At 41.4% G+C, this 22,965-nt stretch overlaps 1 protein-coding gene across 3 annotated transcripts in view; it reads right to left on the reverse strand.

The window, feature by feature from the left end:
• The window catches only part of EPB41L4A (erythrocyte membrane protein band 4.1 like 4A), a 288,909-nt gene that overhangs the window by 25,683 nt on the left and 240,261 nt on the right, over window positions 1-22,965 (reverse strand). For 2 of the 3 annotated variants that reach the window (XM_055436713.2, XM_055436710.2), the window contains exons 13-17: window positions 22,404-22,494; window positions 19,373-19,456; window positions 18,304-18,417; window positions 7,255-7,302; window positions 6,098-6,175 (exon numbers count right to left, since the gene is read on the reverse strand). In XM_055436713.2, the coding sequence (XP_055292688.2) occupies window positions 6,098-6,175; window positions 7,255-7,302; window positions 18,304-18,417; window positions 19,373-19,456; window positions 22,404-22,494 (415 nt within the window). The remainder of the gene's footprint in view (window positions 1-6,097; window positions 6,176-7,254; window positions 7,303-18,303; window positions 18,418-19,372; window positions 19,457-22,403; window positions 22,495-22,965) is intronic. The other variant, XM_055436712.2, reaches the window with a different exon arrangement.

Here is a 22,965-nt window from a genome sequence, read left to right on the forward strand (position 1 = left end):
AATCTTATTTGCTCTTAAAGGTGCTTCAATCTCTTCCACTTACACCTTATGCTCTCCCTCCTAAAATGGGCTACCCTTGGCACAATTTCCTCTCCCCAGCTCTGCTTCTATTTTCGTAATCATTCAACCTGCCTCGAGTTTAGTGCTCTGAGAACATTTCTTGTTGCTGTAGCTTTGTGCTTCCATGGTCGTCTCTATCAATTTGGATTATGCTCTAGAATTCCTAAATTATCCATATCAAATGTTTAAATCTTAATACAACTTAATAAAGTAGAAATCAGAACCCTGTGCCATGTGGGCAGCACAGGGAACATCACTTCCATTGGCTCTGTACAGACTACCCACTCCAGACCCACAATTTGTACCTGGTTTGCAGTGCAGACACTTCTGTCAGGGACAGGAATCAACCAGGAGGGCAAGCTTGTGAGGAAACAGTTATCTATTTTCAGGCCATGTAGAATAAACACCCTTGGGTTTAAGTTTGCCATCATCAAAACACATTCTTCCCTTAAGGCACAGGGACAGAAGTGTTTTGTTTTGTTTTATGATTCTAACAACAACAAAACCCTACCAAAGCCGTGATCTAGATTTGCCTGCCTCAGCTGTATCATCCCTGTTAGCTGCAGTGCCACAGAGGATGGTTTCTTAGTTTTCTCAGAAAAATAACATAAAAGACTTTGTGGAACACATTTAGAATACTTCAAACCATCTTAATCCATTATTCAGATACAGATTCTAAGAGACACCTAAAAAGCAGGAGGAAAGTCTAACAACATTTGTGGCAGGATAAACTCACATGTTAGAAACACTGGCTTCTTTGTTGTTAAAGGGAGCTGCCCCCACTCTGTAGATACAATGGGGACTTCAGGTAACAGTGAGCATCAATCGAATGCAGGGCTCTTTCTGCTTTTCAAAGCACATCCATTATCTCAGATCTTCACAAACCTCATGAGGTAGGCAGGGCAGGTATGATCCCAGTTAGCATGTAAGAAAATTAAAACTCAGAGGGTAAAGGAACCAGCTTCTAGGCACGGAGCTCTTCAAAGCAGGGACAGATTCATAATGCACGGTCCCTCATTCTTTGTTCTGTGCTCTGTTTCACCCACACACGTGCACACATGTGCACACATATCGCCTCATGTACATAATTCATGTGATTATGATGCAAACGGCTCAGAATGAAATTTGGGAAAGGTCCAAATGGTCCCCCGTTGCCAATTTATTCTAGTCCTGTTCTTACCCCCAGCTTCTCTCATTTTTCTTACTCTTTTAATTTTCGCCAGGCTCCAGAGTTACTTCCACTTTTATGCTTATGCAAAAAACACCAGACTGGTTCTCTGCCTCACTGCCCCCTGCCTCCTCCAAATCTCCCACTTCAAATCCTAAAAGCCTAGCAACACATCAAAGCTAATGACTGAGTAATCCACAGATCCCAGTGAATGCCTAAAGGAGAGCTGATTTTCATCAACAGCACAAAGGATATTTTGCAGATCAGTTCCTTTGAATGTGAAGGATATTTTATTAAGCTCAAGGTATTTTCAGGGAAAGCTGGCTTATGAAAGACTTCACCGTGATAGATCTTCTTCTTAGGTCCTCCTTCAACATACTCTGTGGGCAAGTCCCAAGCACGACCCAGGGGTTCAAATCCACAAAGAGGAGCCAACTGACCCTTCTGATTTCACATGCAAGATTCAAAATTCTAACTGGTGAAAACTAACGCAATCTAATACTCACAAAGATCATTAATTTAATGCTTCTCTGTACTTGGCAGGTTCCTAATTTGATTAATTTAATTGAACCAATTTTTTCACAAATTGGTATAGAAAAGTAAGAAATCTCAAAAGAAATTTGCAGCCTTTTAGATTTCAACCCTACCAGTGAACTAAAATATCAACTCCATTTCCCAATATCAATCTATCTTTCACTATTTAGATCATAATGACCACTTTATAACTTCTTGGAGATCAGATACCCTCTTAAGAACCTGATTAAATCTACAAACTCTTATCACCAGAAAACTGTACACTTGGAAACAGATAATTTCACATAAAATTGCTTGAGATTATGATACCCCTAAAACCTACCCATCAGTCAAAGGATAAAAAAGCCTGGTCTGAAAATACAAATGTGTAGATAGGGAAGATGGGGAAATGGAGGACAAAGTTAAAAGAAAAGTGGAACAGGCTAGGAAGAGGGTGTAGGAGAGGTTGGGACAGCCAAAGAAGAGGCATTGACACCAAAATTAGATATCCAGCTCTGTCCACCATGGTGCTATCACCTCTTATAGCTCATTTAGTCTTTGCAGTAACTCAAGAAAACAGATCAGGTAGTACACACACCATTTTAAGGACGAGAAACCTAAGTTTAAATTGATTAAATGAGTTTCCCAAGGTCAAACAGCAGGACAAGGCAGAACTGAAACCCTGACCCACTCCCTTAGGGTTTTGTTTTTGCTTTTTTTTTTTTTTTTTTGACATTTTATCACTGGTTCCTAAACAGAGACAGACGTCAGAGAGGACAGGAAAGAAAGAGTGAGAAAGAAGCTAAGAAAAGAAAATAGACGGGAACTGGGTGAGGGAAAACAATGCGATAAGGTAAAAATGGGAGAAGAGAAGAGAGCTGAATACAAAGGTGCACGTAGAGACACCACCAGGCTTCCCTGGTAAAGCGTCTGCCTAAAATGCGGGAGACCCAAGTTCCATCCCTGGGTTGGGAAGATTCCGTGGAGAAGGAAATGGCAACCCACTCCAGTACTCTTGCCTGGAAAATCCCATGGATGGAGGGGCCTGGTGGGCTATAGTCCATGGGTTCACAAAGAGTCAGACACGACTGAGCGACTTCACTCACTAGAAACACTGAGGGGAAAATAAGGACTCTGTCATCTTAGATGTTGTAACAAGAAACTGCTCCAACTTCCAGCTAATTATATAGAGAGGAAAAAACTATTTTCTCAAACCTCAAAATCTAGAAAACTGTAGGTACCCATGAAGAGTATGAAAACAGTAAAGAGACAACTAAAGTGAAAGAGGATTAAGAAATACATAAACAATTTCCCAAACAAAGGAGGCTTAAGTCTCTACTGTTGGAAATTTCTGTGGAATGAAACCCTGCAGTTATTGCACAGTCCTCGCCCATCTGGCCTCACTAGCTCTCGACTCAAAGCTAACAGAGGAGGTTGCTTATCTACAGTCATATTTTCTAAAATTGAATCTAAACAACATCCTTGTTTCTAATACTAGCTTTCCAGAGTCAGTGTGGATTATGATTTTTTCCATGTTTGTTCAAAGCCACAATCACTGCTTTGAATAAAACTGATTCGTAACACTGTCTTGTTAACTTGTGCTTCTCTTCACACAAAATGAGAGATACTGAAACTGTATGGGAGCAGCAAAGCAGCTTGAACTCCAACAGGTAGACACTGTGAAAAAACAGTATTTACACAGCATTGTCTTGAACCTAATATGAGAGACCTTCCTTATGTTAAAAAAACAAAGAAACAAACAACAACAAAAACTGCAACAACAGCAAGAAGCAGTACCAGGGGAAATAACATCCTAAAGACCACACACAGTCTCCAGAGAGTCTCTCCAGACCTCCACTGGACACATCACGGTCTTCAAAACAGTGCTTGAAAAAGCTAATGTGCACAGTCTCTGCCCTTCTGCCCCAGGCTACAGTTCCCATGGGGAGACAGGAAAATGGGGTGTCTCGGGTGCAGGCTCTGATTTCCAAAGTGAGAAAGCATCCGGAGCTGAATTTAGAGACCTTGCTGGCAGGAAGAAGAAAATCAGCATGTTCAAGACTCATTTTGCCCCATTCTAGGGTTACCAGAGTCCTTTAATAAAAGCACAAAGGACGCTGGTGAGAGCTTGGCTGGGTCACCCTGGTGATGAAAGTAAGGAAAGGCAACTGAGGCGGAAGAGATTCATTCTCTTCCCCCAGAGTTGAAAGTCAGACATCACTAGACAACCCTTCATTATAGACACAAGACATATTGGGACCATTAGCAGGGCCACAGTATAAATATTAAGACCCATGTATCCCAAGGTAGAGTGAGTGGGTTCTGGCAAGATTTTAAAGGCTGATAATGGGATGGAGTGGGTAGTGGCAGCACTGCGTCATGGGTACGTGGCCCCCAGGGCAGAGTTCTGTGCGGCACCACCCCGCGCACTGTGCCTCCACCAGGATTCTCAGGCATAGGGATTAGCACTGCAAGGCGTGCTGCTTCCTTCACCCACTTTCCGCTGTGCCTCTGAGAGCAAGACTCCAGACCTCATCTTCAACAGCCACAGCCACCCTGTGTAAGCCCAGGGCACTATCTCTACAGGTAAAAGAAATTATTTTTGCAAGTCTTTGTGTCAGTGGGCATTGAAAGCAATTTCTCATCAATAGCCTTAAAAGTACTTTAGCATTTAAACATTCAGAACCACCATCATTCTAAAATACGCTATTTATACAGTACAAAAAAAGCCAATCTGAAAAACTGTTGATGAACCTGGGGTAGAGGCAGAAAACACCTATTTGGAATATTAAAGCTGGTGCTTCTAGATCAGTAACGAGCTATTTAGGGATTTGCTGGCAACCTTTAAACAGTGTTTCATTTTAACAGCAAATGTCACGTTAGCACTTCTGGCTCAAAAACACACTGTTTTTAAATAGGTAGGCTGGCTCTGAGAAGTTGAGAATAGCACACCGGGCCCTGGTCCATAGGGTCGCAAAGAGAGGGGCTAAAGCGACTTAGCATGCATGAACTCAGATTACACCAAGCAAAACAGAAATAAGACACTGGCTTGATAAGTAGGTCCATAGAGATGGGGGAGGTGCTTTTCAGCTTGTTTTGTGTCGTCTGTGTAGAAATACTGGATTTTACAGTGGGAAGAGGGCACCTGAGGGAAAGTTACTGTCCACACTCGGGTTTTTATAGATGAAGAAACTGGGATCATTTCCTTGAGAAAACTGTCCTAACACATTGAGATCTCACCTCTATCAAGAAGGCTCGACATAGAAAGTTTTCCTAAGAAAGTGGTCCACTCTCACAGTGCTGTCTGGGCGGTTATTACATAGGTATTGTAGTTAGAGAGGGAGGCCAATTCAGTGAATGCCACGTACTAGGGCTCTAAGCACAAAACAAGGACCCTGGAGATCATCTCCTGCAACTTCCTCAGCAAGAGACAACCCAGAAGAAGCAACCACTCCAGAGTCTACGTCAGATGGGAACGGGTTTCCCTATGGTGGCACCACTGACATTTTGGGGGCCAGATGTTCCCCTTGTGGAGTGCTGTCTTGTGCTGTGCAGGATGTTGAGCAGCATCCCTAGTCAGTAGCACTCCCCCAGTTGTGACAGCTGAAAGTATCCCAAAACATAGCCAGATGTCCTCGGGGAAGAGAGGGAAAACATAACTGTACCCAACTGAGAACCACCAGATTAGAAACTGGCATAGCCAATAACTATATCCCTCAGCTCCCCAACCTGGTATTCTCTCATCATGGATTACTTGTTTTCAAATAAATATTTCAGAATTAGGAAAAACTGATTAAATCAATGCACTGTCATCACTAATATTGATTACATGTCAAGTCATGTTACTAACAAGCTCTTAAGACTAAGTCCTAAAAATATGAATTAATTGCGTTTACCCATTTAATTGTGTGTGCCTGGCACAAGTATAAATACATTTGCATTTACACATCCATAAGACTAAAACTATGCAACTGTGAGTGTCTTGGTTTTTGGTTGGGCAAAGGATAATGATGTCATGTTAAAAGACACTTCAGGGAGAAATCTCTCTACAAATGATAAAATTTCTCACCACTCTTAGGCAAATAACTACATGTTGTACCTAAATATAGATCACTGCCTTTTTTTTTTTTAATTAACAAGAAGGGACATCACTGTCAAACTGTTTAATCATCTTATAAAGATAAGAAACTCAGTTCAAAGAGCTGAGGTTTCCTAAAATAGTACTTCAGAATCATTCCAGATTCTTATTACAGCTGAGAAAAATCAGGTGTAAAAATTCATAGGACACACAGCTTCTATAATCAGTGGCAGCTGCTGATTTCAGAGTTCCTGTTAACTATCATATTCCAACATTACCTGTTTCTCTTTTTCCGGTGCTCTCTGTTAGAGTTTTCTGATTCACTACCACTGCTTGTGTTACAGCGTGAGCGTGACCTGAAAAGAAAATAAGAGAAAAAAAACATATTTATGACAAATGAAAAATCTCAGAAAGGTTCATACAGGTTCTTTAGAATTAATTTTGCAATAAAATTACCAGTTCAAACATAAGTAGTTGTCATAGCCCTCTCCCAGTTTCTCAGTTCATCTAGGCATCTGAATGTCTACAGAAATGTGGAAGCAGACTAAAGTAAATGTCATCATGCTCCTAGAAAGGACCACAGAATCAAGTGCTTTCAACAGAACTCTGATGTGGAAGAGCTATAAGCCCCTGAGGTAGACTAAATATGGACTCAAAGTCCTGTCAAACCCCTACCCCCACGAAGAGAGGGAGAGTTTATTTCCATTCCCCTTGAATTTGTGCTGATCCTATGACTGATTTTTCCAACAGAAGGAGGTGGAAGGGATACTCTGCCAGTTCTAGGACTATCTCTTAACAGCGCTAGTAGCCTCTGCTTCTTCCCAGCCACCTAGGTTAACCAGGTGCAGAGATCATGGAGAGACAGAGTTCCCAGGCTGACAGCCATTCTGCCAGGGTTCAGTTAAACTAGCTAACAAACTGCTGTTCAATCAATAGAATCATATAAGATATATATGGTTGTTGTTATATTCAACCACCCAGTTCTGGATGGTTTTACTGTAGCAAGAGATAAGCGAGGGACTTCCCTGACAGCCCAGTGGTTAAGACTCCACGCTTCCATTGCAGGTGGCATGGGTTCAATCCCTGGTCAGTGAACTAAGATCCCAAATGCCACTGTGTGGTGCGGCCGAAAAGAAAAACAGAAAGAAAGAGAATAGAAAAGAAAAAGGAGAGAGAGATAATGGAGATAGCTCCTCTAAAACAAAAAGGAGTAGAAAAAAAAGAGAGAAAAACTCCTAAAGATGTTAAGGAATGGAAGATTGAGAACCAGTTGCAGCCAAAATTGTTACTTCAAATTTTAAAAAATTACAATATCCTTAAAGCAGTCACTAATAAAACCAAACATTTCCCACACTCTTGCCTCAGGTCTGAGCTGTGCTGATCTGCTAAGCCCTTTCCCTCTCCCTTGACCCTTCTGTCATTTTTGCTTTTTTACCTCCTCCTTTGCTTTAGATCCGAATCTTCACCACTGTTATGGGCTTTCCTATGGGGAAAAAAAGACAGAATTCATTCAGGAAAATAGAAAATTATCAACTGGCTAAGGAAAGCATACCAGAATGAGTTTTATTTCAGTTAATGCACGTTACACAGTCATCCATCCACGTCAGTCACCAAACACGTGAGTCACACACACATGCCCAGCTCTACAACAGATCCCAGAAATGATATCAACTGGCCTCAAGAAGCCAACAGGCTAGCAGGGGCTACAAACAGTCCATAAGTAATTATGCACAATTATCTGTGTGCATAATTATTAAGTAACTACAGATACAACAGTAATTATCTGTTAAGTTCCATTCGTCCAATAACAGAGTCCAATCGCAGTGCCCAGATCTGCAACTGAAACAGAGACTAACCTGATTAGGCCCCCCAAACCTAACCTGCCTCACTCGCTTTTAGTTGACTTTAACCACTCCCTAGCTTCCTTATGGATAACACCTCTGATTTATGGGTCACTATAGTAACGGTTGCTTAAATTGTTTTTCAGAAACGCAGAGTTAGTTCTTGCCCAGTTCAAACTGCTGAAACCACTGACCATTCAACTGGCCCTGCATGAGTGTCAGATGGATGATCTTTCGATGCTAGAGGGCCAAAACCTCTACCCTCAGAACACACTAACTCTGCCATCTTCTGAACAGTTGCCGTGAAGAACCATGAAGCTCAACCACTCTTGCAGAAACCACCAATTACCTCCCTCTTCTTACCTCAACCACCTCTCCCCACGCCTCATACACCCTGCCTCTTTATCGTATAAATATCCCTAAGTCTGATCGTCAGGGAAACAAGTTTTGGATATGTTCTCCCATCAACTTGCTTGGCTATCTTGTGAATAAACGATTTCTCTGCTGCAGACCTTGGCGTCTCAATGTCTGGCTTGCTGCAAGTTAGGCAAACAAACCCAATTCCGTAACACAATCCACCGAGCCAAGTTCTGCCATAATCTGATGTCAGCTCTCACCTGAATGCCCTATCCAACATCGCAGCCTCCATGTCCCTTGTCATCTTCCCTAAGGACCTCTTTACTGCAACTCAGCAACCCCATCAGGGTCACACTTTGGCCTCTATTACCTGCAGAAACCTTGTTCTCTAACCTCAATCTCCTCTCCTTCCTGAATACCGCTTCCTATTTACCTTCAAACAGCTTCCCTGGGGCCTCCTGGTTACACGTGTGAGTTCTGTGGTCCTGAATGTGAACCCTGTCCCATCTGTTGATAAACAGTGTGATTTAAACCCAAGACTTCTCTACTGAGCCTCAGCTTGAATAGTACTTCCCACACAGGGTTGTTATGAGGATAAAACGAATTAATGTATTTAAAATGGACACAGTAGGACCTGGCCCACTCTAAGAACTCACTAAATGTTTGCTATTACCATTGTTGCTTGTTCAATGACTTCCATTCTACCTTTCTTTGACCTCAGTAGTACTGTCTATCAACCTTGCAACTTCCCGTCAGCTAACTTTTATTTCCTCCCTGACTCAGTTTGGATTTTCATCATCACAATAACATGCATGCCAGTACTTGAAACTTCCTCTGATTGTGTTTTTTGTTCAGTCTTTGTGACAAAATTCCAAGAGTGGGTGAATCCAAATCTCCAGGTTCTCTGGGCCAGCCCTCAAAAGCTGGCAAGCAGTGCTAGTGAGGTTATATAAAAGGGCATGTTAAGCACACTGCAAATCCATGTGCATAAGCTCAGACCTACAACACGGCCCAGCAGTCCTACCCCCTTTCTCTGATCTAAGAACTCTCAGTTTCCTCAAAGTGCTCAAACTCCTTTCACCTCGCAGCCCTCTGACTCACTGTACCACTGCTGCAGCAAATGACTTTGAGTTCTCCTTCCAAAGCAAAAAGGAGCCAGCCATTAATGGGAACTCTTTCCTTTTCCCCTTACCAAAAACAAACAAACAAACAAACTCACCAACATCACCCTCTCTTTGACGGAAGTGTCCTTACAATTAAGGTCAATCCGCTCACCTGTGCTGTGCAGGTCCCATCGCCTTTTACCTCCTCAGTGACTGTCATTAACCACCTCTTGTCTCTCACATATATTCACCTTGTCCTCAGAGCCAAGTTTCTCTACCAGCTTTTCACATACTCAAGTCTCTCCTATTCAAACATACACACACCTACTTTGACTCCACATCTCCCACGACTGTCTGCCCAGTCTCTTTCTTCTCCTGCAAAGCCATACTTCTTGAGAGAGGTCTCTTTCTTGCTTTTGGTCTCCATGTCCTTATCCTTTGTTATATGTGCCTTTCCGATCTAGTCAGGGCAGACATGACCCTTTTAATGTCACATTCACAACTTTCATTCTCCCACTTTCCCAACATAATTATATCAAATAACATTACATTGATAGAATTGTTAATTGTAAACACAATTACATAACTGTTGTTCACAGATGACTGATCTAAACAGTGTTTTAGGAAGACAATTTCTTGTACAGCTTTAAATTTTTCTTAGAGATGATAACTGCCTAGTTTTCTACTCAAGTTGCTTGCTTAGTTTTCCTCGTACTTCTCACTAATACTTTATCCCATCTCTGAGAGAGCTGCACAACTCCTCCTGAGATGGATAAATACACGGATAATCCGCAAGTTCCATGTAAATCCCTTCTGGAGCACTCTGCCCTCCTGCTCACATTGGACAGTTTGCTGTCTAGCACTCCTGCACAGATGTCCCTTCACCCTGAGCCATGGAATTTCTTTTGCACCTTTGATGAATCCCATAGTCTTAGGTCGCATGGCCTCTTGTCATGGCAGCTATATATTTATACACACACACACATATATATACATTCATATTTAAGTCACTACAGTCATGTCTGACTCTTTGCAACACTATGTACGGTAGCCCACCAAGCTCCTCTGTCCATGGGATTCTGTAGGCAAGAATACCAAAGTGGGTCACCACGCCCCCCTCCAGGGGACCTTCCTGACCTAGGGACTGAATCCGTGTCTCTTATCTCTCCTGCATTGGCAGGTGAGTTCTTTACCACTAGCGCCACCTGGGAAGCCCATACACACTATGTATATATATATATATATCAGTTCAGTTCAGTTGCTCAGGCGTGTCCAACTCTTTGCAACCCCATGTATTGCAGCACGCCAGGCCTCCCTGCCCATCACCAACTCCCAGAGTTCACTCAAACTCATGTCCATCGAGTTGGTGATGCCATCGAACCATCTCATTCTCTGTCGTCTTCTCCTCCCACCTTCAATCCCTCCCAGCATCAGGGTCTTTTCCAATGAGTCAGCTCTTTGCATCAGGTGGCCAAAGTATTAGAGTTTCAGCTTCAGCAGCAGTCCTTCCAATGAACACCCAGAACTGATCTCCTTTAAGATGGACTGGTTGTATCTCCTTGCAGTCCAAGGGACTCTCAAGAGTCTCCTCCAACACCACAGTTCAAAAGCACCAATTCTTCGGTGCTCAGCTTTCTTTAGAGTCCAACTCTCACATCCATATATGACCACTAGAAAAACCATAGCCTTGACTAGATGGACCTTTGTTGGCAAAGTAATGTCTCTACTTTTTAATATGCTATCTAGGTTGGTCATAACTTTCCTTCCAAAGAGTAAGCATCTTTTAATTTCATGGCTGCAGCCACCACTCTGCAGTGATTTTGGAGCTCAAAACAATAAAGTCTCTCACTGTTTCCACTGTTTCCCCATCTATTTGCCATGAAGTGATGGGACCGGATGCCATCATCTTAGTTTTCTGAAGGTTGAGCTATAAGCCAATTTTTTCACTCTCCTCTTTCACTTTCATCAACAGGCTCTTTAGTTCTTCTTTGCTTTCTTCCATAAAGGCGGTGTCATCTGTGTATCTGAGGTTATTTATATTTCTCCCAGCAATCTTGATTCCAGCTTGTGCTTCATCCAGTCCAGCGTTTCTCATGATGTACTCTTCACATAAGTTAAATAAGTAGGGTGACAATATACAGCCTTGACGTACTCCTTTCCCGACTTGGTACCAGTCTGTTTTTCCATGTCCAGTTCTAACCGTTGCTTCCTGACCTGCATACAGGTGTTCTCAAGAGGCAGGTCAGGTGGTCTGATATTCCCATCTCTTTCAGAATTTTCCACAGTTAGTTGTGATCCACACAGTCAAAGGCTTTGGTATAGTCAATAAAGCAGAAGTAGATGTTTTTCTGGAACTCTCTTGCTTTTTCCATGATCCAGCAGATGTTGGCAATTTGATCTCTGGTTCCTCTGCCTTTTCTAAATCCAGCTTGAACATCTGGCATTCAATACATGGTTCACGTATTGTTGAAGTCTGGCTTGGAAAATTTTAAGCATGACTTTACTAGCATGTGAGATGAGTACAATTGTGCAGTAGTTTGAGCTATATATATACACATATACATATATGTGTGTGTATGTGTATGTATACACTAAATATACACAATACATTATATAGATGCACACATATATGTATATATATTTTTGAGAATGAAATTTCTGACAATGTCTTCTTTATACACATATAATTATGGTTTATCTGGGCATAGAATCCTAAATTGAAACTAATCTTCCTTCAGCATTTAGAAGCAATGCCTCATTATCTTCTTGCTCTACTTTTGTTGTGAAGCAGTCCAAGTCCATGATATTTATTTGTCATGATCTGTGTTTTTTCCTCTCACATTTTCCTCCCTGATGCCAATTTTTCAAAATTCTTTCTTGGTCTATAATGTTTTAATAATCTTGGTATCGATCTTACTTTTCAATTTACTATGCCAAATGCTCAGTGGGTTCTGTCTATCTATAAAGTTAAAGCATTCTAGTCTGGGATATTTTCTTATATTATTTCTTTAATAGCTTCCTTTCTTGTAATTTTTGTGTTTTTTCCCTCAGAAATTTCATTTGTCAAATGACTGATATTCAGGTTTGATCATAATAATCCTTATTTCCATGGATTTGTTTTGGTTCTACTTTGGGGAAGACTTCCTTAACTTTATCTTTCAAATTAATTATTTAAAATTCTACCCCACAAATTTAAAATCTAAAAACTCTTATTCACTCTTTTTTAGTACCACAGTTCTCACTTTTCTAAAGGTAATAAGTATGTATTTTTTAGAAATTTTTGCTTCTCATGCTGTCTCTATTTCTTGTGAGTTTCCCCCGCACACACTCCTAATTCTTGGCTCAGTCTCTGTCTTTCCAAAGAGAAGCTATCCCCAAATACCAGGTGACTATGGCCCTTTTCATATTTTAGACACTGAAAAGACTGGAACCCTCTGGATGGCGCAGTGCACGGTGACAGACAGCCTCACTGTACTGCAGGGCTAACATGGGAGGTCTTGCCATTTCATTGGAGAATCTTCTGAAAGTTCCTATCTGTAGACCTTTTCCCTAGTATCTTTCCATATTTTATAGGGACAGTCTCTACTCTGATGCCTAGGAGATAGAAGCCTGGCTTCTAGCATTCTGGGAATGAGGACTTCAGTTCAGTTCAGTCACGCAGTAGTGTCTGACTCTTTGTGATCCATGGATTGTAGCATGCCAGGCTTCCCTAGCCACCTCACCAACTCCTGGAGCCTGCTCAAACTCATGTCCATCGAGTCAGTGATGCCATCCAACCATCTAATCCTCTGTCATCCCCTTCTCCTCCTGCCTTCAATCTTTCCCAGCATCATAGTCTTTTCCAATGAGGCAGTTCTTCGCATCAAGTGGCCTAAGTATTGGAGTTTCAGCTTCAGCATCAGTCCTTCTAATGAACATTCAGGGCTGATTTCCTTTAGGATGGACTGGTTGGATCTCCTTGTAGTCTATGGGACTCTCAAGAGTCTTCTCCAGCACCAGAGTTCAAAAGCATCAATTCTTTGGCGCTCAGTTTTCTTTATAGTCCAACTCTCACATCCATACATGACTACTGGAAAAACCACAGCTTTGACTAGATGGACCTTTGTTGGCAAAGTAATGTCTCTGCTTTTTAATATGCTATCTAGGTTGGCCACAGCTTTTCCTCCAAGGAGCAAGCATCTTTTAATTTCATGGCTGCAGTCACCATCTGCAGTGATTTTGGAGCCCAAGAAAATAAAGTCTTTCACTACTTCCACTGTTTCCCCATCTATTTGCCATGGAGTGATGGGACTGGACGCCATGATCTTAGTTTTCTGACTGTTGAGTTTTAAGCCAATGCTTTCACTTTCCTCTTTTACTTTCATCAAGAGGCACTTTAGTTCCTCTTCACTTCCTTCCATAATGGTGGTGTCATCTGTGTATCTGAGGTTATTGATATTTTTCCCAGCAATCTTGATTCCAGATTGTGCTTCATCCAGCATCTTGCAAGATGTACTCTGCATAGAAATTAAATAAGCAGGGCGATAATACACAGCCTTGAAGTACTCCTTTCCCAATTTCACACCAGTATGTTGTTCCATGATTTTTCATATAGATATAATATCTCTGTCTCTTTTACAAGTTAATCCTCTTCAACTAAGGCAAATAAATGTTGAAGTTTCCCACAGGTCTGTCATTGGCTTGTCTTTGCATTCTATCTATAGTATCTATCTAGACAACCTCAACTCTATTTCATATTTCAACTAACATCTGTAAGAAATCTGTATTTCAGTCCAGATAGCCAATCTAGCTCCTGACTTATATCCAACAATCCATGTAAATCTCTCACTTGGACTTCGCACTGGTACAACAAATTCAACTTATCAACAACCAAACTCAGTTTTCCTTTTTAAGCCTGTGATATCCAGGTGATTCTTACTTCAGTGCATCACACCTCCATCCATTAAATTATACAAGTCTGGCTTTCATCCTGACACCTGTCACTCCTTCGCCCCTCATTTTGATCCTTCTCATCCCACACTTTTACCTCTTACAGGGTCTTAAAATCATCCACTTTCTCCTATCTCCACATCGCCACCGTGGTACAAGCTCCCATCCTCTTTCTCCAGGACCTGTGTGTGTCTGGCCTATGTCCACCACCACGTTAGAGGCAGTAAGGACCACCTTTACCTAGTGAAAATGCAACCGTGTGATCACTCCCTTAGAAAAGTACTGGAATAAAGACTGAAATCCTCAGCAAAGACCAGGGGTCCTGAGAGGTCTGACCTCTCTTTCTCTCTCTCTTTCTCCCCGGGCTCATCTCTAACAGATTTCTCCTCTCATGGTGCTTGACAACACTGACCTTCCAGCCTTTCTGTGAATGCTCAGCACCCCCAACTCATCCCAAGACCCTACAGGGGCTTTCTCTAGTGCTGGTTAACATGTGCCTCGCACAGAGACGCCCTCAATAAGCATTTTTGAGTGTGAAAACGTATTGGTGTAAAAATAAACTTGTATTGGCCAGCAAGTATAGTAGCTTTTCTGTTCTAAAACAGGATTGCTTAAACAAGCAGGCTTCAGGATCTCCGTGAACACTGAAAAACTCTATGAAAATTTATGTAGTGGTGGTTTAGTCACTAAATTATGTCCGATTCTTGTGACCCCAGACTGTAGCCTGCAGACTCCTCTCTCCATGGGATTCTTCAGGCAAGAATACTGGAGTAGTTTGCCATTTCCTTCTCCAGGGGATCTTCCCGACCCAGGAATTGAACCCAGGTCTCCTGCATTGCAGGCAGATTCTTTACCAATTGAGCTGTAAAGGAAAATTTATACATGTATTTAATTAAGTACTTCCCCCAACTCTGGAATGAATCCAAATTTCATCAGTCTCTCAGAGAGTTTCATCATCCCAAAAGGTTAAGGACCAGGGTTCTAGCTCCACCAGAATTTGATAGATTTATCCATTTAATGCAGAGAAGGCAAGAGCAAGCCACTCCAGTACTCTTGCCTAGAAAATCCCATGGACAGAGGAGCCTGGTAGGCTGCAGTCCATGCGGTCGCTACGAGTCAGACATGACTGAGCGACTTCACTTTCCCTTTTCACTTTCACACATTGGAGAAGGAAATGGCAACCCACTCCAGTGTTCTTGCCTGGAGAATCCCAGAGACGGGGGAGCCTGATGGGCTGCCGTCTATGGGGTCACACAGAGTCGGACACAACTGAAGTGACTTAGCAGCAGCAGCAGCAGCATCCATTTAATGACAGACAACTAGCAGAATAGGAAATTTTGATATGTTTTGCAAAACATGTTATTCTGGCCATGCATTGCAAAGTAGAATTTTCCATTATTAAATTTAAGTCCATGATATTCCTCCATGCTGATGACAAATCTCAGTTTTAAATGTCAGAGTTGATTCAGCTATGCAGGGAATTGTGCTCAAGGGCAAGGTAAATACATGTGAAGATAAAACAAGACTGATAAGGACAGGGAAAATTATAGGGTATTTAGAGTGGAAAGAAACGAAGAATGAGCTCCAGTTCTTGATGCCAACAGTCAGCAATGTCTAGTCTCCTCAAAACACGCATGCCCAATAAGAGACCTTTCAAGTACCACAAAGAACCAGACAGAGGCCTTGATGCTCAGACACAAAGATTCTCTACTCTATAAAATCAAAACTGTCTTTCCCCTGGGTGGTACCCATGAAAGGATCCTGTGTCCCCTCACCACAATTACGTCTCTGTATTGCACAGGAAGCCAGAAGAAACTGTATTCAATATGAATATTACTAAGTCTGGATTTGGGAATGTGTAGGCTCCCAAGTTATTTCAAGCAATTAGTTTAAGAAAAAAATACCATATATTTTGATATGTAACATAAAAACTTAATAAATTCACTTCTAAACATTAAAATCAAAATGACCATCTGCTCAGTGTGTGTATTTTATTTAGGGAATGCTGAAAAAGTACACTAATAATTTAGGGTGAGAACCTATAAAAAACTATCTATTAACAATAGTCATACCATCACAGATTCTTAAAATATTTAGTAATTCCCACCACCCACAACTCCTCAATACACATATACAAACAAATGCACTTTATAGCGTTTCCCAGTGATGTTGACTTGTTTTTTAAGTGTTCTCCAAGTAGAACCAATTGTTGGAAGGGAAAGGACAGCAGAAAACCTATTCCCCTGCCTGTTTTAAATGATGACTCATTCAGTTCAGCTCAGTTCAGTTCAGTCGCTCAGTCGTGTCCAACTCTCTGCGATCCCATGAATCACAGCACGCCAGGCCTCCCTGTCCATCACCAACTCCCGGAGTTCACTCAAACTCATGTCCATCGAGTCGGTGATGCCATCCAGCCATCTCATTCTTTGTCGTTCCCTTCTCCTCCTGCCCCCAATCCCTCCCAGCATCAGAGTCTTTTCCAGTGAGTCAACTCGACGCATGAGGTGGCCAAAGTATTGGAGTTTCAGCTTCAGCATCAGTCCTTCCAATGGACACACAGGACTGATCCCCTTTAGAATGGACTGGTTGGATCTCCTTGCAGTCCAAGGGACTCTCAAGAGTCTTCTCCGACACCACAGTTCAAAAGCATCAATTCTTTGGTGATCAGCTGTCTTCACACTCCAACTCTCACATCCGTACATGACCACTGGAAAAACCATAGCCTTGACTAGACCAACCTTTGTTGGCAAAGTAATGTCTGCTTTTTAATATGCTATCTAGGTTGGTCATAACTTTCCTTCGAAGGAGGAAGCGTCTTTTAATTTCAAGGCTGAAATCAACATCTGCAGTGATTTTGGAGCCCAAAAAAATAAAGTCTGACACTGTTTCCACTGTTTCCCCATCCATTTCCCATGAAGCGATGGGACCAGATGCCATGATCATAGTTTTCTGAATGTTGAGCTCTAAGCCAACTTTTTCACTCTCCTCTTTCACTTTCCTCTTTAGTTCTTCTTCACTTTCTCCCGTAAGGGTGGTGTCATCTGCATATCTGAGGTTATTGATATTTCTCCTGGCAATCTTGATTCCAGCTTGTGCTTTATCCAGCCCAGCGTTTCTCATGATGTACTCTGCATATAAGTTAAAAAAGCAGGGTGACAATATACAACCTTGACGTATTCCTCTCCCGATTTTGAATCAGTCTGTAGTTCCATGTCCAGTTCTAACTGTTGCTTCTTGACCTGCATACAGATTTCTCAGGAGGCAGGTCAGGTGGTCTGGTATTCCCAACTCTTTCAGAATTTTCCAGTTTGTTGTGATCCACACAGTCAAAGGCTTTGGCATAGTCAATGAAGCAGAAATAGATATTTTTCTGGAACTCTCTTGCTTTCTCCATGATCCAGCGGATGTTGGCAATTTGATCTCTGGTTCTTCTGCCTTTTCTAAATCCAACTTGAACATCTGGAAGTTCACGGTTCACCTACTGTTGAAACCTGGCTTGGAGAATTTTGAGCATTATTTTGCTAGCATGCAAGATGAGTGCAATTGTGCAGTAGTCTGAACATTCTTTGGCATTGCCCTTCTTTGGGATTGGAAAGAAAACTGACCTTTTCCAGTCTTATGGCCACTGCTGAGTTTTCAGAATTTGTTGGCATATTGAGTGTAGCACTTTCACAGCATGATCTTTTAGGATTTGAATTAGCTCAACTGGAATTCCATCACCTCCACTAGCTGTGTTTGTAGTGATACCTCCTAAGGCCCACTTGACTTTGCATTTCATGATGTCTAGCTCTTGGTGGGTGATCACACCATTGTGGCTATCTGGGTCATGAAGATCTTTTTGGGGTCATGAAGATCTTGTCTTCTCAGGTAAAAACATTTAAATCTTTCACATATTAATGTATATATTAATCCAATACATATTATATATACATATTATACATACTATATAATATATATTTTCAAAATATTATACATATTTTTAAAAATTTAGTCTTAACTACAATACAGAGAGTAAGTTCCCATCAATATTTTATGAAATCATCCTCTGAAACTCTGGCTTTTTAAGACAAATGCTTCAGGACCTCTGGCTTATTTCATCTCAAAAAAACAAAAAACAACAACAACAAAACTCAGAAGCTCTCTGTTATCGTGAGGGGACAAACAGTCATGACACTATGAGAATAACCTGGTTAAATTGCGACTGGGACCCGGAACTGCTGCTGAAAATTTAAAACCCACGGCTGTTCGGCTTACCTCCTCCTGGTGGGCTGCACAGAGTCATTGTCGCTCCCACACGAGGGGTCTCGGCGGCGTGTGTAAGGGAACTTGGGGGATTTCGTGCGGTCGTTGGGGGAGTTATAGAGTCCGCTGGAGTGGAAGAGGAATGGTCAAGGATGTCTGCTTACGGCCAGCTTCCCTAAGCTGGACCTAGGGAAGTGCTCACAACTGCCCATTCTCTACTTTCAGGGGAATACTGGGTCTTGGGCACATGGTTCTCTTTCCTGACAAGATTTATTGAATGAAGAGTAAGATCTAGTAAAATAAATCATAAAAGTCTTTACTTTGCAGGAGTGGGCTTGTCTCACTGGGCTTCAAAAGAAATGAGAACACACAAATGATAGCAATAGTAACAACAATCTGCATTTATGATGAATCTACACATGCTAACTGAGGGCTTTATACTCATTATCCCTGTTTACCTCCAGGTCAGTCCTAGTCACTGAAGTACAGTTATTAGACCCATTTAACAGAAAAGAAAACAGAAATACAGAATATTTAGTTAAGCAGCCAAGTACCCAGGAAAGAGGCAGAGTTAGAATCTGAACCATTGTGTGGTCAGACCTGGAACTATCATTCAACTTACCAATAAATTATGAAGCAAATCTGTCCCTGGTATGGTAATTGTGAACAAAATTAACTAAATATTTATTTATTTCTAAGAATAAAGGTCCTCTAAAAGCACTATTCATTAACGGTAGTTTTCAACTTAAGTTTTAACAAGAACAATGCAATTGGGGAAATTATCATTAATATGTCATTTCAAGTATCCAAATGACCCACCTAACCCATCCTCACCACCTTTCAGGCAGTTTCTTAGTATAGGCAAGTTTTCCTTTCTGTCTTTCCAGGAGAAAGTTTCATGTTAGGACACATCCTGTTGACTTCTACTTCAGAAGTTCTCAGTCATGCCAATTTAGGAATCTGGCTGCCTTGTCAACAGGTAGTCATCGCCAGCCACAAAGCAAATCCCACTGTTTAACAAGCTGTAACTGCCAACTCCATTCATACTGTTCTCCTTTATAAAAACAAGGATTCTCTTTACCTCTGGGGGCCGTTTTCTTCCCACGGTGCATGTGATTTGCTTCTTTGGGTATCAGGGCTGTTTTCATTCTTTGCTTTCTTAAAGCTTTAATTTAAAAAAACAAACAAAAAGAGTGGAAAAAAAATTAACTAGAAAACAGAAGAAAATTAACTTACATACTTATTTCTTCAGTAAAATTATTTAACAAACGTTTTAAAATGTGTGTTTTTATTCATACCTGTGACTCATTCCAGAAAAAAATGTAAAGTGGCTGCCTAAAAAATAATAATAAACTTTCCAGCTGTACCTTGGGGGTCTCTTTGCCCCTTCTTTCTTTCTAGTTTTACTGCTGTAAGTCAACCAAATGCCAAGTCATCATCTGTTAAAGGAAACTTTCTAGAGTCCACCTGAAGTATGGGAAGGGGCTTTCCTGATAGCTCAGTTGGTAAAGAATCCGCCTGCAATGCAGGATACCCCCGTGCAATTCCTGCGTTGGGAAGATCTGCTGGAGAAGGGATAGGCTACCCACTCCAGTTTCTTGGGCTTCCCTTGTGGCTCAGCTGGTAAAGAATCCACCTCCAATGAGGGAGACCTGGGTTTGAACCCTGGGTTGGGAGGATCCCCTGGAGAAGGGAAAGGCTACCCACACCAGTATTCTGGCCTGGAGAATTCTGGCAGGATGAGAAATAGGGGAACCAGCAAGCCAAAAACACAAGGCTGACAAGAAAGGAAAGTTGAGTATTCTGGCTCATGTGGCTGGCTCCCTCTTTCAGCAGTGGTCAGAGACCGCTGGCTTTGGATCTGGGTCTGAATTTGTGCAGGCCGGTCAGCTCTGGGCAGGTTCAGGCCGCCCGAACTGACTTTTCTGCCCCCAGCTTCCGCCGTATCTTGGCTTCATCCTTCCAAATCAGAATGACTTTCAAATCTTATTTCCTGACCTAGTATCATCTTTCTGTCCTGAGATTTCTGTCCTGAGAATGTAAATATAACTGAGTTGTTATTCAACCTCAACAAACTGTTTTAGAAACACTGGGAGACACAAGGCAGGGGCTCATCAAAAGCCTCCCATCACCAGGGGAGGAGAGAAGGTGTGCCTCCTCTCACTTCCCTAGGAGCCTCCGCTTCAGAAAAAGATAGAGCTACTTAACTCCTAATCCAGTTAAATAGGAATCCTCTATTTAATTGTCCTGGAATATAGTCATAGCAGAGTTCTTTGTAAGAGCAAAGAAAGAGGAGAGAAAAAATCACAAGGTCATTTCAAAAAATGAAAATAAACTTGTACTCTAGTATATGATATTCATCTAGGGAGTTATAAAGCCTAAAAAATTAGATATTTGACAAAGGCATGTTAGAGCACTAGTATTGACAGACGGTAGGTATATTTTATTTATGTTATTCTTAAGAAGATTAAAAAACATTTGGAAGATCAAATTTCTAAAGTAAAACTTTAATTTTGAAAGGAAGGAAAGTAATAAATATGGAATGTAGAAAGATACAATAGAAAGTTTGAGTGTGTTTAATAAATCTGAGAGAAAGGGGAAAAGGGAGCGTGAGCAGTGCAGTAGGGAGATGAAAGAGGAACTGAGAGAGCAGCAGAAGAAGAATGAAATCTCAGGGGAGAATTAACTGAATGCAGTCTCTGAGCTAGTTCTCGTCTAGAGCTTGAGTGGGAAACTTTGGCAGTCCTTCAGGTATCAGTCCTAGCAGTTGTGGAGTGCACTGAACTCCTTCCATACACTCTAAAAAGGCTTGGGATCTGAATTTTATGCAAGATGACCATTCTTATGTCAGACTTACCATAAGCATACCCTGTATGTACAGACTCAGCTGACTCTCTAGCCACAACTATGAGGCTAAGAGAAGCACGGTAAAGGAAAGTGCACACAATGCTAGTATAAAGTAGACAGTGGAAAGCTGCTACATGACACAGGGAGCCCCGTCCAGCGCTCTGCGCCAACCTAGAGGGACGGGATGGCAGGGAGTGGGAGGAGGTCCACAAGGGAGGGGTGTGCTTACGGCTGGTTCTTGCTGTTGTACCACAGAAACCAACACAACAGTGTAAAGCAATTAAAACAAGAATGCGAAAAGAGGAAGAAAGTGTACGTGAAAGCAAAGAACTTATCATTCCAAAAAGAGACTCTGTACAGGGAGCATCCTGTACCTAAACAAAAGAAAATGAAGGCAAAACCTTGGCGAAAACACTGCAACTCTGAGAAACTTCATAACTTAGGATTATTTTGCTGAGAAATCATACACTATATTTCTCCAAGTAGCAACAATCCAACTGAATGAAAACACCATTATTTACTAACAAAAGATGGAGTAGATGATCTGAGAAGTTCCTCAAGGCCACATATTTCCGACTGCCTGGACTTCTCTGCAATGCGTATGGAGTACTCTCTATAGAGAGCTCACTGTATGTGCAACATCCTGTTTCGTGAACATAACTGGAGATAGGAAAAAGTGACGCTGAAACAGTGTCTGAACAGAGAACAAGGCTGATCTTTCAGGGAAACAACCCACATAATATATTAGGAGAAGGTCCTTCCGCTGGGAGAAGCTTCAAGTGAAAATTGAGGCAGAAGACCATGACAACTCTTCATACATATGCAATCACTGCCTTCTGAAACCCTGCACCTCTAAACGCTATAAAACCTCCTTCCAGGGCCACAGTTCAGTGCATTGCTATAATGAACGCAGTACATTAAACATGAATACTATCTACTTTACCTCCCAGGTCCCTCTGAGTCAGTCCATTATATCATGCCATTTAAAAAAATCACATGGGATTTTCACTGTGTTGTGGAGAAGGCAGACCACAGACTATCTATAACTTCATCATGCTATGACAGCAGGAGCATTTCCTTCAAATGAGAGGGACATGTCCTGATTCTTTACATTTTACTGGCATTTTAAAGTATTCTTTGGCCCACAGACTATTTTCATTAAAAGTACTAGTTAATTACCAGAGTGCTGCTTAACCTTGACAAAAGATAAAAGCATTTCTGTGACAGCAGACATAGCAGTGTGTCCTTTCAGTTAACTAACTGACCTTTTTATCGGTGAAGGTGCGATAATTTTATTTGTTCCTTCATTTTCCCCATTTTCCATATTCGCAGTTATCCGATTTATGCTGTTTGATCCTAGTAGCAAACCAGAGTAAAGAGACAGTGGAGAAGAAAAACAAAGGAGGCAGTGGTCATAAAAACACAGAAGAAACAGAAAAAAAAAATTTTAATGTAAACTTAGGGACATCATGGCACATTGTATTGGTAAAATATAATTCTAAATACATAATGAATTTCTCAATAAATCTGAGATAATATTTTCTGAAATGTACTAAACGCTGAACATAACAATGTCCAAGGGGTCTAGGTTATGGCACCATTTTAAAATAGGACGTTTTGAGACTTCAGTGTTTACAAAGTTCCCACATCATGGACATTCTTTAAATAAAGAATCTAAGATAGTTAAATAAGAATCTAAGATATTTAGTACTATTATACTGGAATGTCAGCCATTCCAATCGGTTTTTGACAACTATGTTGTGAAAAAATTACTGTTTCTTGACATGCCGTTGACATCCTTCATTCTCAATCAAACCTACCCCAAAT

The sequence above is a fragment of the Moschus berezovskii genome, chromosome 9, assembly GCF_049115385.1.
Source record: "Moschus berezovskii isolate FMDL1 chromosome 9, NW_MosBer_1.0, whole genome shotgun sequence".
NCBI lineage: Eukaryota > Metazoa > Chordata > Mammalia > Artiodactyla > Moschidae > Moschus > Moschus berezovskii.